The sequence below is a fragment of the Montipora foliosa genome, unplaced genomic scaffold, assembly GCF_036669935.1.
Source record: "Montipora foliosa isolate CH-2021 unplaced genomic scaffold, ASM3666993v2 scaffold_422, whole genome shotgun sequence".
NCBI classification, from domain to species: Eukaryota; Metazoa; Cnidaria; class Anthozoa; order Scleractinia; family Acroporidae; genus Montipora; species Montipora foliosa.
The window spans coordinates 320,001-337,500 of record NW_027179726.1 but is presented as its reverse complement, the minus strand read 5'-3'; the positions used below and the strand labels follow the sequence as shown (position 1 = coordinate 337,500).

The 17,500-nt window shown below is 38.9% G+C and overlaps 2 protein-coding genes, 1 non-coding gene and 1 pseudogene across 3 annotated transcripts; 2 read left to right on the top strand and 2 right to left on the bottom strand.

Moving 5' to 3' along the window:
- The first annotated feature begins 751 nt into the window (after positions 1-751).
- Positions 752-1,222, top strand: LOC137988596 (putative ATP-dependent DNA helicase Q1). The gene has a single exon (XM_068834585.1). It carries the CDS (start codon positions 752-754, stop codon positions 1,220-1,222), a length of 471 nt encoding a protein of 156 aa, XP_068690686.1.
- Positions 1,223-3,327: 2,105 nt separating this feature from the next.
- Trnas-aga (transfer RNA serine (anticodon AGA)) lies at positions 3,328-3,401 on the top strand. Its single transcript has one exon. It is a non-coding gene; the product is annotated as a tRNA-Ser (tRNA).
- A 267-nt stretch (positions 3,402-3,668) lies between these two features.
- LOC137988588 (uncharacterized) lies at positions 3,669-7,041 on the bottom strand (annotated as a pseudogene).
- Positions 7,042-11,478: 4,437 nt separating this feature from the next.
- On the bottom strand, positions 11,479-11,973 carry LOC137988594 (uncharacterized). The gene has a single exon (XM_068834583.1). It carries the CDS (start codon positions 11,971-11,973, stop codon positions 11,479-11,481), a length of 495 nt encoding a protein of 164 aa, XP_068690684.1.
- Positions 11,974-17,500: the final 5,527 nt, after the last annotated feature.

Sequence of the window (17,500 nt, the reverse complement as noted above, 5' to 3'; positions counted from 1 at the left end):
CACTAAGCGGAGGTAGATTACAGGCATGCCACTGAAACAAAGGAAACATAGTTAAAAATCCCAACTGACAGAAGGCAGACCAGTTGGCTATTTACAAAGCAACCAAGGATTTGAACTCGGAACTACTGAGAAATAAATCCCACTAGTGGTAGGGTGGAGGCCTTGAACCTGGGACCCCCGGATTACAAGACCAGTGCCCTAAACACTCGGCCACGCTGCGTCCACCAAATAGTTTTACTATTAACAGTAAACAGTTTTAATAGTTTTACTATTAATTTTAAAACAAAAGTTGGATATACGAGGGTTTACATAATGATAAACATCCACCTTGTCAACAATCTGCCCTGGATGGGAGATAATTAACAAAAAAATGTGTTAATTATTTCAAAAGTAATACATTACTTTAATGGAGTAAATAAATCTACTAAAGAGAACTAAATAGAAAACAACAATAATAGTTTCATTGTTGTTCGATATTAAGGTGCAGTGGATGGAACATTCATAAAGATTAAGGCACCTATTGTGGTAGTCTCCGTCGCAGCCGTTTTTTGGATGTCACGCAACGTTCCCCCCAAAGTAACGGCTGCTGACATCCGAACCACATTCCTTTCTCCAAATTGACCAACCACAGCTTGGGTTCCATTTTGAGGAACCTTTTTGCGCCACACTCGCCGTTTGAGACCCGTCCAATCAGATATGGCTTTTTATCGGGGTCCTCACATGGAAAATATCACAAGCAACATAAATTGAAATGGAGGCGCTTGAAGAAGCTTTTCGCAAAGCGTTGTCAAAGTTCAAAATTTCTGAGCTTAATATTTACCAGAAGCTCGCAATCAGAAAAATCTTCGTCGAGAAGGAAGATGTTTTTGTTAACTTGCCTACAGGATCCGGGAAATCGTTAATATACCAGGCTCTGCCGCTCATGTCTGACCATGTTTCTGACGAAAGCGGGCATATTGTTGTTGTTGTGTCGCCGTTGGTTAGTCTGATGGAAGATCAAGTGAAGTATTTGAGAAGACTTGGCCTGTCTGCTGTAAATATTTCTTCAAACGTTGAAGTTGACCATGCAAAGATAGAGAAAGGAGAATATTCAATTGTCTATGGCTCACCTGAAGCGTGGCTTATGAATGAGCGCTGGCGATGCATGTTGAGTAATGATGTCTACTCAAAGAAACTTTGTGCTGTTGCTGTCGATGAAGCTCATGTTTTACGGCACTGGTAAGTCCAAGTTTTATCGATTTCCATCATTGACATTTTAGACTTTCAAAGAAGCAATTCCAGTTATATTTGAATATAAATGTGAGTAAAACTGGAAAAGGAACACTCGCATAATAAACAATAAAAAATAATTATTCTATTAATTCGTCTTTGCTAAAATTATCTTAGATATATTGTAGGTTCATTATCTTCAGTGCCTTTCCTATTATTGTTTTTTAAGTAATTTATTTTTCTTCCCTTACTCACAAGCCTGTTATCTGTTAACATACATGTATACATTATAGGGGAACATCTGAGGACAATAAAATGGCAGCTTTCTGTGAGTGTTATGGCGGACTTCATGAGCTGCGATCATTAGCACCAAATGCAAAAATGATTGCTTTGACTGCAACGGCAACAAACCTGACAAAAGAAACAATTTTAAACATCCTTCTTATGGAGAAACCATTTGAAGTCCAAGAAGGCCCAAACAAGCCAAATGTAACTTACATTGTACAGTGTATGCAAAAAGATACTGACCATGAGTTATATTTTGAGTGGCTAGTTGAAGAGTTGAAACTGAAAGAACAATTATTTATTGCCAGACTATCAAGCAATGCAGTATTTTATACGGAATGATCAAAGGCATGCTTGGAAAGGATATTTATAGTGGAACTGCTACACTCCAGCACACCATCTGCAAACAAAGAGAAAATTCTTCTCTCCTTCCAGTCAATAAATGGAACTATTCGATTGTTGATTGCCACTATTGCCTTCGGAATGGGGGTACAATGCAAGGGAGTGCATAGGGTCATTCACTATGGACCTGCCAAAAATGTGGAATCTTATATTCAGGAAACTGGGAGAGCAGGCAGGGATGGTACTCAGAGTGCTGTGTATATTTTGTACCATGGAATCCTTCTAGCCCATGTTGATGGCCATACGAAACAATATGTGCAAGCAAATCATTGCAGAAGAAAGGAGTTGCTCAAGCACTTTAACTGCACTACTTGGCAGCATGAAGTTCCACATCTGTGCTGTGATAACTGTGCTGCAGATTGTGAATGCAGTTTGCCTGATTGTGGAGCTTTAGCAGCTTATCCTTTTTTTCAAGAGAAAGTAAACAGTGGTGCATCAATTAAAAAAAGGCAAGTGGATGCAGAGCAGAGAAAAACTATAGAGGGTCTCCTCGTTCAATACCACAAGACCATTCTTATCAAACTGTTGAACACAACAGCTCGTGGTGATGTGACGACACTCACAAATTTACAATTTATGCTCGGATTCTCCAAGCACCAAATCACCCAAGTTTTGGATAATCTGGATGTAATTTTCAGTTTATCAGACGTTTATAGATTTGTGGAGATATGGGATATGTGTCATGCACGGGAGATTCTGAAAGTTATCTGCTAAGTTTTTAATGATGTGGCTACTGGCATACAGTCATCTGAGCCTTCTCCTTTAGAGGAGAATGGTTATGATTTTGACGAGGAGCTTCTTGATGAGTGGAATGAATTTCTCCAAGATGATGACTTATTTGAGATGATTCTAGATAATTTGTCTCTTTCCCAAATAGACGATTCTTTATTAGAGCAAGAACCTGTTTGTAATTTGCAAGAAACAGAACTTCCATCAGCTGTATTAGCAACTGTTGAGGCCATGAATTTGGATGATCTATTATAAATAAACTGTGAATGGACATTTTGTCTGGTGGAATACTTGTAGCCCATGTTGATGTCAAGAATCTGAGACAAAGGTGAATTAATAGGTGCTGCGAAATATTGTTTATTTTGCTTTCAAAAGTGAAAGGTAAATAAATTCAGAAGAATATTATAAGAAGCACCATAATACAAAAACTAAAGAGCTTACATCACAATGTACAATGGCAGGTGCAGATGTATTTCCGAGTTAGTCAGATGGGATACTGGCCAGATTTCAACGTGGAAAGTGTTTTTTTATTGAAAATATAGTTATTACGAAAAATTTGACCGATTTTTGTTTTTTTTTTAATATTAAAACTATAGTTCAATGTAAGGAGAAATGTAGACTCGGAAAAATATCCGAGTCCCAGATGGGATTTGAACCCACGACCCTCCGTGATCTAGTCGGGTTGCCCTTGCTCACCATAGAGTCTCCAGTAGCTCAGTGGTTAGAGCATCCGACTAGATCACGGAGGGTCGTGGGTTCAAATCCCATCTGGGACTCGGATATTTTTCCGAGTCTACATTTCTCCTTACATTGAATATCATTGTTGTTGTTTCATCTTTAACACAAAAACTATACTTATTACGGAAAATCTGACCGATTTCTGTAAATTGGTGGAAGCCGGTGTGGATCCCCGCCCGAATGGCCAAGCAGTAATATAATAGGTAACTGCTCAAATGAAACAATTTGTGGACGTATGCAACATGTGTCTATGCAATGTAACCTCTTCAGTTTTTTGTTAACATTTGCAAATTAATTGTAAATGTTCATCTTGCCCTAATTCCCCATGTAATGTTCTTCTTGTGCCTTTTTATCCATTGGTGCAAACTAGACACATCCAAATCAGCAAGTCTGTCTCTGTGGAAGCCATTAAATATCTTGTAACTGCGTCCTTCAACTTCACTGAATATTCTAAATTCAAATGCTCTTTTGATGAGCTCATTTAAGTCCCTTTGCAGATTTCCATGGGAATGTTTGCCCGATGCCAACTGTCGTTTGATGCCATCATCAAGGTTGCCCAGTATTGATGCTGTTGGACTTCGTGCAAGAGATATTCTTTGAAAAGCATTCTCAGTGACATTAGGCCCAAGATTTCTAATGCCTTGCTTTATGGCATTGTTGTCATGTTCTGTGTCTTCATCAATTGGGATATTAGCACCTTTTCTGCCGCTATTGTTAACAGAGCGGTTCCAAACAAACCGCTCACTGTCTCTTTGTGATAGCAGTGCAAGCACTAAGAAAGACTGATATAAACATTCTAGTGCGTACTTTTTGCTATGTGATCCGTCAGCCTTACAATAAAGCATGATGTACTTGTATTGCTGCATAATTCGTTCTCCATCCCCTTCTTTAATAGCATCGAGAAAATTGAAAAATAAAAAGCAATCTGCCAGTAGTGCACAGTTATAGTTGTATACATCATCACCTGCTGTTCTCTCTTTTTGAGGGGCTGTGCATTCAGGTGAAGACTGGCTCAGTATCATGGAATCATCAAACTGAACAGGTGGATCATGGGACAGTTCATGGTTCCTTCTTGCTCTGCCATTGTACTTAAAGGACTTGTTGCATCCTGGAAATCTGCAGGGAAATCTCCCCTCAGCAGTAAGTTCTTGCTGCTGCAAAATATCTTTTTCTTCTTCAGTCAAAACTCCATCCACTAGTTTTTGCACTTCTTCACCCGACTGGAAAATGAAAGAATCAACCACCTTTTCAGAGATGCCATGGAGGTACTCAAGTCTCTGGGCTTTTCTTGTTTTCTCTGTGTCTTTTGGCAGTGGGTAGTGTTCTGGGGCACTTGATTTGTCTTCAAAACCTAACACTGTCATTGCAGCTGTGATCACTCGTGACTGGAAAATGACATGGAGAAAGTCCCTGTTTGCCCTGTAAGAAGAATGAGGATCACCTGTTACGTTCCTCCTGTTGATAAGGGTGCGGTCTGAAAAAAGGGTGCAGAGATCTGAATCTGACTGGCCACTGAAGAATCTGGAGTATATTAGCCGTTGAAAAAAGTAGCTTATGATTAGTATTTATTGGTTCAATAGGTATCAGGTGAGCATAGGGGAAAATTCCAATAATAATAGGCCACTTGCACTAAGAGGTCACGTGACCAATGCTTCCCTTAAACAGTGAGTTGTAATCTTGCTGTTGCCAAAAATTGACAGAACACATAAAAATTATCTTAAACACGAAATTTGAGAGGAAATGCATTTAAGGAAGATATTTTATGGTACTTTGATTTTTCAAGAAAGTAGCATGATTTGTCTTGGCCGCCATGTTGGAGGGCATACTCTTGCCCTCCAACATGGCGGCCAAAACTGCTTTTTGCTTATTCATGTATCTTGTTAAATGTTTGATAGTTGAGTTCAGATGTGCCATAAATGTTACCACATCATCTTTTCAACATTTTCCTTAAAGTTCAAGTGCAAAATTTGTGTCAGAAAGCGGTTAGTTTTAAAAAATCAAGTTTTGGTCACGTGACCAGCTACAGACTTTCTCATTTTAAGCAAATGGTGCGGGTTTGAAAAACCAAATCACTATTATTTTGTTTAAGAGATGACCCACTAATAGTGTTTCGAAGGCAAAATCATGTAACTTTCATTTTCATAAAAACGATGTCACATGACCTCTATATAATGGTACCCAGGCAGTTAATGTTTATGTTATAGGTCAGTGGTTATATAGTTAAGGTGTACTAGCTAATACTTTTACACATTAAAAGAGGGGATATACCTTCTTAGACTTCTGACCCATCTCACTGGTGTATTTGTGGGGGATATGAAGGGTACATGCATCCTTCAGAGGAGCCAAAGCATCAAAGTAGTTAACCAGGATTCGTGCAGTGAGCATAATATAGTTGGACCGTTGTCGCTGTTGGTCGTCAAGAGTTGGTAGAAATTTGAGGTTTCAAACTTCCTCCAGGTTTTCTTTCGGTCCTTTTGATTTGAGATGAGCCCCAGACACACGGTTCTCAATCATCTGATGATTTACCCAGTGGTAATTCCGGTTTTGTGATTCCATTGACATATTTTTCTTTTGCAACTGAATATCCAAATTGTCAAACGAAATCACAAAACCAGGATGACTGGACTTCTCTAGCCCAAATGCTTGTTTCCTCAGTACGGACAATTCTCCACTGCAGTTACATGTTGATACAGAAGAAAGATGAGAAGAATGTACATTATTTAAACTATTGATCTTCTCTTTAAGGAGGTGCAGATCTTCATTTTCCTTTGTAATCCTCTCTCTCGCCTTCTTTAAATAGCTGTCATGGTTTTCACCCAAAGTATCCAGAGGTCTCAAAGTTTGGCGGTTTGAGTTTGCAAACTTCAGCTGGTTGAATCTGCAGAGGATAGCCTATTGAGTAAAAAGGAATATCATAGGGCCATAAGTTTTATGTGTGCATTTTAATCTGCAGTAGAAAAGAAAAAGAAACAATTTAGTTGTGTTGTGCTTTGTGAATAACAAAAAAATAATAATAAAAAATAATAATAATAATATCAATAATAGTAATAGTAATAAAGTAAGCCTTAATTTTAGTGCCTCCCAAAATCAACTAGCAATTCGTGAGAATTTCCGCGACAACATATTAGACACGAATCATAAAATAATGAATGGAAGGTAAGTGGTAAATCTAGGCGTTCGTATAGTGGAGTGCGGGAATGAAGACAACGGGAGGAGGAAAAGAAGCGAAATGTTATCGATGGTAAAGAACAGGAACTTAGCAGCTTACTAGGCCACATTTGCATTTAGTCAACAATATATTAACAATTTTACTGAAACAAATTATAACCATACCTTCGCTGCTTTACTTTTGAGAAGAACACCGACAATCGCGGCAGTGGCGCTCATTTCACAGTTTCTCTGTTTTAACAGAACAGTTCCTGCAACCCAAAGGCTTCCAAACCACGTGGAATTTTTCGTGTTCTTGTTGACAGCAGACCTGAGAAGAAAGGAGCAAAAAACTGGAGCTCTCTCGTGCCAATCCTTGCAAACATCTTCTAGGTCAAACTTCTCCAGATCCTTTTTTCCCGTTTTTCTGAGAATCGAGGGATTTGCTTTGGAACACAGACCAGTTACTTCCTTCGAGACCACTTTCATTACGTTTCCTAAAATGTGATTTCTCACCGGCAAGCAATTCATCACTGCTGTTGCAACTCCATGAGGGAGTGCTTTACCGACATTCTGATAACTTCCGTGAAGCGTCTTATTCAGCTTTTTACTGGGGTACTGCACGGATAGTCTCACTTGCTGAGTTTCCACGGGGCTATTTTCATTCAGGTTTGCCGACGAGCATGACGGGGTTGAGGTCAAACGTGGGACGAATTCGTGTGTTGTGTCAACGTGTGGAAACACTCGATAATTCGGATCGACTCCCTGTATCGGTGATAGGAAGCCACGATCATAACTAAGCGGGTTCGCTCCAGCTAGCAGTGGCTGACTGGCAAATGAAGAAGCACAAGTTGTAGAAGAGACGTTGGCCGAGCTAAATTGGAGTGTTCTCGACGCCTTCGCTCGGTTTGTTGATGGCAAGCACGCGCTTATTTCCTCCTGATCTCCATTTGTAGGTCGAAGCAAGCGTTTAGCCCTTGGTCTACCTTGAAAGGCGTCTTGTATTTCCTTTTTAACTTCTTCTAATTTCTCAGTTGCTTGCTGAAACTTTAACAGCCGCTTGTAGCACGATGTCTTGCAAACAAACAATTTAGTGTTCGTGTCGTTGTTGGCGTAGCAGTTGACATCTATCTTAAGCATAGATTTTATAATTTCAGCGAAATTGTGAGATGTTTTTCCAAAACTGTATACTCTTTCTTTAGCAGGGCACTGCGATGAACATGTGAAGCATTTTGGACTCTCATCGACAATTTTCTTCGGTGTCTCCACCGACATAATCAGTGGCACTAGCTAGATTATCTGCCTCATTCAGATTTTTGTTATGTGATTGGTCTGTTCAATGGACCGCAAACAAACCGCAAGGACAATGAAAAAGGAATGTGGTTCGGATGTCAGCAGCCGTGACTTTTGGGGGAACGTTGCGTGACATCCAAAAAAACGGCTGCGAGGGAGACTACTATTGTGGATGCAGCATCTTACAACTGTAGAGAAGAAGTTTTATGCTCTCCAATTGCAGGTGAAATTTTTTTAATAGTCAGACTGTGATGAAAAATATAAGTTGTTTTTTTCTGTCAGATACTATTTACTAATAACTGTTATAAAAATTGCATAAATACATAAAATATAATAAAATAAAATAAAAATTGCGTATTTCTCATGCCTTCACAGATTGGTGCTGACAGATGTCTTAGCAGGCTGGCCTGGCTCTGTACATTACTCAAGAGTCTTGAGAAATTCGGAACTGTTCGCAACTTCAGGGAACAACTTTAGCTGTAATTATCATCTAATAGGTGATGGAGGATACCCACTTTTGAGGTATATTTTCAGACAAATAGTGTCTGATATCAATATTATATCTCCTTAGTTGTAAAAGAAACATCCAAATTATTAATTTTTACACTTCAATTGAGCATGCATCAGAATATGCCATGTAATTGGTTTTTAATAACCATCATGACATCAGTGGTTAAAGGTTTTTATTACTTTTGTCTGATTTTGCCATGGTTGCCAAAACTTAAAAATAAATAAAGTGAATGAAGATTACACATTTCTAATGTACCTCTTAATATCATTACAGATGGTTGATGACACCTTTTCGTAATAGTGCCCACCTACTGGCAAATCAGATAAAGTTCAACAAAGTTCTGTCATCATGCAGACAGATAGTGGAACGTTCCATAAGTCTTTTAAAAGGGAGGTGGAGAAAGCTAAGCTACCTAAACCACTCCAGTGTGATGCTGATGACAAAGATTATCGTGGGAGCTTGTGTCCTGCACAACTTTGCTCTTGTCCATGATGACTTTGATGCAAATTACTTTCTTGAAGATGATGATGATGATGATTTCAGTGCATCTGATAGCTTCCCTCGAAACAGACCAGCAGAACAAAAGGGCCAGCATTTACTAAATGTGGTTGCTGGTTGACCTTATGATTCATTTTAACTTATTATTGTTATTGTAAATAACTACCTTTTAAAACATGCAAACTTTACTCAGTACAAGGATACAATTTTTGCTGCTGTCAATCACATTAGGATACTTCTAAGATTCATCAGTTCATAATGTAAGGTCACATCTGTGTGTTGTGAAGGCTGACGAGTTTGATTCATTTTGTTTGCTTCAAGTCCTGTTACCGATAGACCCGGGGGTGGGTACTCCGAGAAAAATTGGGTATACATACTGTACCTACATTTACATACATACAATTTAATTTTTTGTTGGTGTAGCTTCTTCTAAAAAAATGCCAATCAAGACTAGAGTCAGCAAAAATCAGACCCTGTTGATGATCAAAGTAAAGTCTGTATAGGAGCCAAGTGGCCTATCAGGCCAGAGCTTATCCCGGTTTCTGTAGCATAAAGCGACTAGGAAATTTCTAATCTCCCCTGGATAGGATGCTAGTCCATCGCAGGGTTACCCCCAGCATTAAGCTCACCAGTACCCATTTACACACCTGGGTAGAGAGAGGCACTGTGAGAGTAAAGTGCCTTGCCCAAGAACACAATACAATGTTCCTGGCCAGGGCTTGAACCTGGACCACTCCATCCAGAGAGGAGCGCACTAATCATGAGGCCACCGTGCCTCCCATAAAAAGTGACCAAAAACAATGACTACAGCCGATACCCTATTATGACCAAAACTAGTGAAGGGGCTGCACATACCTACATAGGCCATATAAAGGAGTACCCCCTTTCCTCCGTGCCAGTAGATTAGAAATTAAACTAACCATCAGTTAAATGTCTTCACGAATTATTACATAACAGTTTACTCGGCAAAATGCACGGTAACAGTATAAACTAATTGCGATTTTGAGACAGCAATACCACATCATATTGACAGCTAGTTGGGAGACAATATATTCCGTATTGGGCGGAGTCGCAAAGCGATCCATCATTTATAAGGATAAATAAAACTGCAAACTAATAAAACCGCGCCTGATTGAAATTTCAATGTGTTCTACCTGCGACATGGGGACAGTTCTTCGAAAGTTTGTTTTTTTGCCTTTTTTTGTTTAAGTTTGTTTAGTAATAACACTTTGAATTCAATTTTTTAAGAACTACTTCTTATTCTGTAATTTAACTAATGAAATTTGTTTATGAACGATGTTAATTTTCATTCGAAACACAGCATTAATAGAAAACGTCTAACAGCTATTTTCGATTCCCAAAAAAAAAATTACGCTTTTTGAAGTTAAGTTAGAAGTATTGTATGAACATAACATTTGCACTGGGGTTTCCCAATGATGCAAGAGCTTGGCGATGACTGTAAAAGTCGAATTTTCAATAAATACTGTTGAACTTGAAGTGAATTATTTGTACAATCATTTGAATGCGGCGGCAATTTGTTTGCGTACGTGAGCAACCCAATTTAGTGCAACGACGTCATTCAATTTCAACATTAGAATCCAACCACAGGCAGCAAAAGTGAGACGGCAATACCACAAAATATTGACGGCTCGCGCATAGGCAAAACTATAAGAATATCGCAATACTGCATGTTAATGACACATACTGCATGATGTATGATGTGATGGCTGTCTTATTACACTGTCCAAGTACAAGCATGGTGTGTACACTGTTCTACTAGTGCTCAAATCAAGCTGTTTATAACCAATACCCATTTTGTTAAAGTTGTGATTGCTCATGGACATGTAAGTGCACACATTTTTTACCATGATGTTAAACTATCATCCGATCATAGTATAAGGTTGGACAATTAAAAATTAAGGGATGGTGGTTAATAGTTTTAATTCATACCCATCACTTCTGGGCTTCATAAAATTGTTAGGGATTGCGTATTAAAAACAAATATTCATTTGCTTTTTCTTCCTTTCTTTTCGGATTTGCATATGATGTCAGATTGCTCCACATAGCCATTGTTGGTAGCAAAACCTTTCCGTACCTCAATCTGTGATTTATATACATACATACATTATATTAATAGCTTATGTGGGAAACTCCCCAAACCCACCCCCTGAGTTAATTTACCAGTAGAGATACTGTTAAAACAATTAATTTCAGGGTATAAATTTACAGTTCTATAACCAAAGGTGTCAATAGACACATGAAAATTTATAGGTAAAACTGCGTCAAGTTTAAAACGATAGTTTCTTTAATTTTAAAGAACGTTAAAACAACGCTCACAAAGGTCATTTTAATTAACTGGATCAACAAGTCTTCAATTCAAATAAGTCAGTGTTATTGACTTACATATCATGAAGTTGTATTCTTAAGGTTTGCTTTGCTGGTAAACAATTTACAGTGTTTTAGATAACACATTTCCAACTATCAATTAATAGACAAAAAGTGAAATACTTTCAGAGCAAATCATGATAAGGGCAAATACAATTATCTAAAATGTTCAAAAATGCCCTTAATAAATCAAACGGCATAAATGTGTATAATGCCAGTTATTTTACTTTTTGGAAGTTTTCATAACTTCCAGGAGATTTGACCAGAAAGCTTTTTTCTCCTCATTCATCTCCTGCAAAATTTTTAGCCTCCTCTCTTTTACCTTGATATTCCCTCAGAAATTCAAGCATTTCGGAGGCAGAAGATCTGCTTCTGCGTTTCTTTGAAGGGCGTTTGGAGGGAGCCTTCTTTTTGTTGGGTGTTGCACATAAATTTCCGTCGTCTTCAGAAGAGCTCTCTCCATACTCAGAAACGACTGAAGAGGAAGATGATTCGAGAGTGAAAGTTGGGTTGACACTACATTGTCCACCAATACAATCCTCCATCTGTGTATAATATTTCCATGTACGTGTGCCATTTCCGCTCTTATTGTTGTGATAGACAATCTCCTTTTGTTTAGCCTCTAATTTCGCCCATTTCCTTAGGCACTGGATACCAGACACTTTTAAATCTGACATTGCATTGAAGTCTGTGGCAATCTTTTCAAATACTTCCTTTTTTGTACTTTTTCCGTTACCAAAGAACGACTTGTTTTCCTTCCAGCAACATATTAACATTTGCACGTGGCGGTCCTCCCATCTGTCTAGAATTTCTGCATTTATAAACAGAAGGTGACAAAGCGATTGGAGACCGATTCAAGCATACATTATTAAAGTTAAGCAAATCCGAAATACGTAAACATAGCCCACTAAAGCTTAACTAATTTAGACTTAAACGGCTAGCAAGATATTAAACAAAGTTTGTTTTGCTGCTAGAAACGGTTGATGTTTGTATGGTTGTGCTTCACTGTCCGTACTCTATGAAATGAAGAAGGCCTTGTAAACTGACCATCGACGATCCCCGGACGACAATCTGCGATCAGATTTCAAAAAACCAATGCTTTGTGACAATGCGGGAAAATGCAGTTTACAGTGGAAAAACACCCACACTTTTTTTTCAGTGACATAAGCAAAAAATGTAATTTTCACCTACCTTTGCTTTTATCTTGAGCCGCCATTTTGTTTTGACCGCACAAAAAACAATCAAACCCAAATGGATACTGTCAAATGGTACGCTCGCCACCCAGGAAATTCGAAAAGAGCGGGAAAAGTGGATCGCCTCAAACAACCGCCCACAATAGTTCGTACCATTTGATTTTCCACCCGGAATTTCTGGTTTTTCGGTGTAAATGGTAAGCACCCCAGGTTTCAATCAACGGTTAGAAACGAAAACAGGGCAGGAGTTAGCTATGAACACAATATTGGTCTCAACCTTGTATCAGAAGTTTGTACACAAAACATCAACTACGAAATTCTACACAAGGTAAACAAAAACACTTGTAAAACTGAACTGAAGGCCTCTATGCAAGGAAATACTCTTTGATCCTCAAAAAACCTACGGTTTGTTCTATTTGATATTGAAACAAGTTCAACGACAAGAAGAACCGAATTGCTCCAACTCTCGGCGATTAGAGACGACGGAAAACACTCATTCTCCGAATACATTCTTCCTGGACGCTCTACAAGAACTACCACAACTGCTGTTCACAACATCACAGTGAGATTTCCTGGGGATCAAAGAGTGTTATGCAAAGCTGGAAACCCTGTCCCACGCAAGCCTTTATTCGTTCATGCAATTTTTAGATGTTTGTTCTGCGAGTGCCATCGATTACTTGATCCTTTTAGGTCACAATGCTTCTGTTTTTGATACACCAAGACTTCTCCTTACTGGGGGTCCTACCTTTACAAATAAGCTTAACGAAATGAAAGTGTTATTTGGCGATAGCCTGCCAGTATTGAAGGTCCTATGAGATGAGCCGAACAGCCCTTTGCAGCCTGTTTATGAAACCCTGTTTTCTGACAAGTTTGACGCTCATGACGCTTTAGAAAAATCCTCTTTACCGCTCCACTGCAAGTTTCAAACGAGACACTGGCCAGTCACGGCAAATGTACATTGCCTATTAACGCCTTCGAAAAAGCCACCTTCTTGGAACGACGCCAAGATACCATCCACTCGTATGACAGGAAGCTTTACTCGACCGACCAAGGCTGGAAAGAATCGCTTTCTATAAGCATGATCCAGATCTTTTGTACCACACACTTCAGACTCTTTACGAAAAATATGGCCTGAACGGATTGTATGGAGTACTTGCTCTCGTGCCAACCACGAGTCGTGCAGAATCGGTTTCAAGAGTGACAGCCAACAGGAGGATTCTCTCCATGATTCTACGACATTTCCAAACACCGTAACGTTAAGCAGTATGAATCTTAAACATTGTTTATCTCCTGAGATGTTTAACTCCACAGAATGATGCGAAATGCTCTCGTTTATTGCGTCGAAGGATAGTGCAAATGCTTCTCTGGGTTTCCTCGGGAGGATGAGCCCTCGAGTCAGTGGCATTGTTTAAAACACGTGACCGGAAATATAAATGTTTGCTAAAATAGCGGAAACCTTCTCTTCGCCTATGAGACGTCGACGAAGACGATTCCAAAATCGGAAAAATCAGCTCACGATGGTAAGATATTAAAAGTGAGGCTCGTTGGTAGTGGAGCAATTGAAGTTACTCAAACACAATGAACGATTCTGAAATAATAAAAAATAAGATACTTTTAAAGACTTAAGAGAGACCTATTGTTTCTCTGTGCAAAGTTTCACTTTTGTGATTGTTAATAGAGAGTTTTAGTTTTATCTCGCTTACTGTATGGCCAACACCAAACGTCAGGCTTCTTTTAGCCAAAAAATGGAAAACCTGTTTTATTTAAGCACCTTTTCTTGTCTGTTGACTTCATATGTAGAGTCATTTCTCAAGGGAGTGAGACAAGCTGAAATCATGACGTGATTTTCACACCTTTATCAATTAACTCAGTAATCTGTTTGCCGTCTGGCATTGCTAAATCGCTCAAATAGTTTCATTACTCACCTGTAGCATGTTGCGGTGTGCTGATTCAGCATTAGTTTGCTAAGCTTTTCTTTGAGACTCTCGGCCACTAAGAAACAAAGCAACTACACTTTACATCATAGCAAGAAAAGCTTCTTTCCCTCGTAAACGTTGCTGAACTGAGTTCCTTTTTAACTACCGATGGCCTCTTCCTCCCGCCTAAAAAAATGGTGATGCTCTTCAAAGCCTGATGATAATTGGCCAATATTTTCTCACTGTTTAAATCGTCACCAGTACCCTTGCTCGTGTGTTGCGTGTTCGTTTATTTGTCAAACGCGTGGAATCGGTATTTATCTTTGGCCTGAACAATCTGGTGTCACATCAACAACACAAATTACAGTTCAAGGACTCCCATGCGGCCGAATTTCAGAAAATGTTGTATACTGCGTTGTGCTTTCTCATGGACAAAATAATTGGTCGTTGCAAAATACAGATTAGAGCTGACAACGTTTCGGTCTGATCTCTCGGAACGCAGGAATTGCTAAAGCGGCGGATCATTAATCTGAATTTTGCGCCGAAAAAATTAAACTGTGTTCATTTATTTCAAACGTCTGATTTGCATGCGGGTAAAGTGTATGGTTACACTAATTGTTATTGGCATTATTTGAAAGCGGGCATGAACAGCTGTACTTTCCTTTGAGAAATAAGCGTTTTCATGGGTTTTAAGTCACACCATTATATTCCTGCATGGCAGCTCCTGCATCTCTTAATATGTTTCTTTGTACAATCTCAGGAAGTACATGGTGAAAGAGTGGGATATAAAGTTAAGTGTTCTGTTTATGAGTTTATTTAAAAGTATTTACAGCAAGAAATTTAAACATTACCTAGCAATAAAATAGAACAATAAAAATGTAAATCTTCAAACGTGTCATGTACATCATTTCTATATTGTCATTTTCCCAGGAGAAACGTGACAAGGAGATGGACACAGCAAACAGGCAGGGGGCACTGAATGGTTTGACTAGAGAAGAAATTTTTGAACGGTGAGAGAGGATCTCTCCGGTGAATAGTAAGGCTGTGGTAGTGCCCCCTGACAGTGATGATGAGGAATCCAAAGGGACCTCCTTTGCAGAAGGAAATTATTCTTCAAAAACGCAAGAAAGGTGGCGAGTGCCCGTCGAGCAAAAGTGACATTGCTGCTGGAAGCTATTGAGAGGCCTGGTGGCAGTCACCTTCAGGTCAGCGATTTTCTGAAGCTGACTGAATCCAGCCAAGCTAATCCACAGATTCCAGTGGTGCCCTCCCCTCCAGACAAAGTGTTTGTCCCAGAATCGCCACTTTCCAGCCAAAATTAATCGTTTAATAATGTCTTTGCCTTTGGTTTGACTGATTGAATGATTTTTTTTGTCAACAAAGCTCATACTTGTGTTTATTGAAATGAATCTTAACAGGAGTTTCTATTTGATTCTTTTTCACTTGACTTGTGTGGTATACACTTGTCCATAAATATTTTAAGTATTGGTGGTTTTCCAACGCATTCCAACTGAGGAATTTGAATGTCTGTACAAGATAAAATGTGGCATAGAGGATTAAGTACCATTCCTTTTCTTTTAAAAAATCATTTCTCATAAGCATATTAATTTTTTGCTGCATTTGCAGTCTGAAAATTCGTTTGGATTGGTATGTTTGCAAAATTAAAAACTCCTATTGAAGTGCGCCTTTTGAATTTCAATGAACTTTCAGATTTTGATCAGTCTTTTAGCATTATGACTTGAACCCTGTTAGAGGTTTGCATAAGATTTCATTGAGTAGTACCTCAAAGAAAGTAGTTGAACCTTACCCATACCTTTATAGCACTTCAGATCTCTTTGTTTAATAGACACCCATTCGAACAAATTGTCCATGGATTAGTCATTACCCAAGGAAGTCATTTAGGAAGCTCCTTTCAAGACGAGAAACAAAGACATTTCCCTTTTTGAAATTAATTTTTTGTTCTCTCATTTTAGAGCTGCACATTCAGCTTTTTGCACTAAAAATGATGACATCTCGATAATCATAATTTTGAATATAAATCTCTTCACCAATACAAATATATCTCATCATGTTCACCTCATAAATTCAGTTTTTACGAGCCAAACAAGTTACATACCTCATGCAGTATATTAGCAAAACTGGTAGACAATTGACACCATGATGAGAGCTAAGACAGGCATGGGTCTATTCTTGATTTGACGTCACAGGCTGCTTTGCAATGCAGAAATGGCGAATTTTAGAGGCTTCTCTCCACCAGAGTTGACCTTCAAAGGTTTTTGAATATGGTCGTGCAAAAACCTGGACTGAAGTCAAACGAGAATGCAAGGGTGGAGGGGCCCAGGAGAAGGAGTGAGAAACCACTTTCTCACTCCTTCTCCTAAATTCCTCCCACTTCACTTGCTTTTCAGGTGGCCATTTACATTGGAAAGTCAACCCCATTGGAAAGAAGGTTCTAAAATTCATCAAATTGCCTGCTACGCTAACCTGGTTGTGGTGACAAATGACTGCTAGGCTTGCTAACTTTAATCCCACTTTTTGCAGCCCAAGGAAACTTCAAGGAAGGTGGCTCAGTTGGTTGAGCACCGGACTGTCACGTGGGAGGTCGAGAGTTCAACTCTTTCAAGTCTTCTTGGATAAGGACCATAAGCAAATCACTACGGCTGGTGCTACTACGGCTACCGTGCCTGAAAAGGTCTGGGGAGAGTACGGCGCGGTGGTCTGCTAAATTTTAAGTTTAGCAAAGCAAAATACAAGGAAACATGGCCTAAGGAGTTTAAAATCTCTTTTATTTAGTTTCTCACAGCCAAATGGCTTCGCTCAAAGGACGATGGCCGTTGTTCACCTTGCTAGGACGAACAAATTATTTCTAAGCAAAAGCAAATGCTATACACTTTATACAATAACGACAATTTGATGGATGAAATATATCATTTCAGAGACAAATATCTCAAAGAATATCGAGTGAAAAACACAAATATATCAATACTCAAAGAAGCAAAATAGAATCGTATAGTATCCAGATATAAAACATCTTCACTAAATCCTCAAAACAAACTTAGCCAAAGAAAAACAACCTCGTGCTGAACACGAATATTTCACTTGACTCACTTCGCCATACAAACACCTTTGCCAAAACCTACGTAAGTTCATGATACGGATTTACAAGCTTATGAGAGGCAACCTTGACACAATCC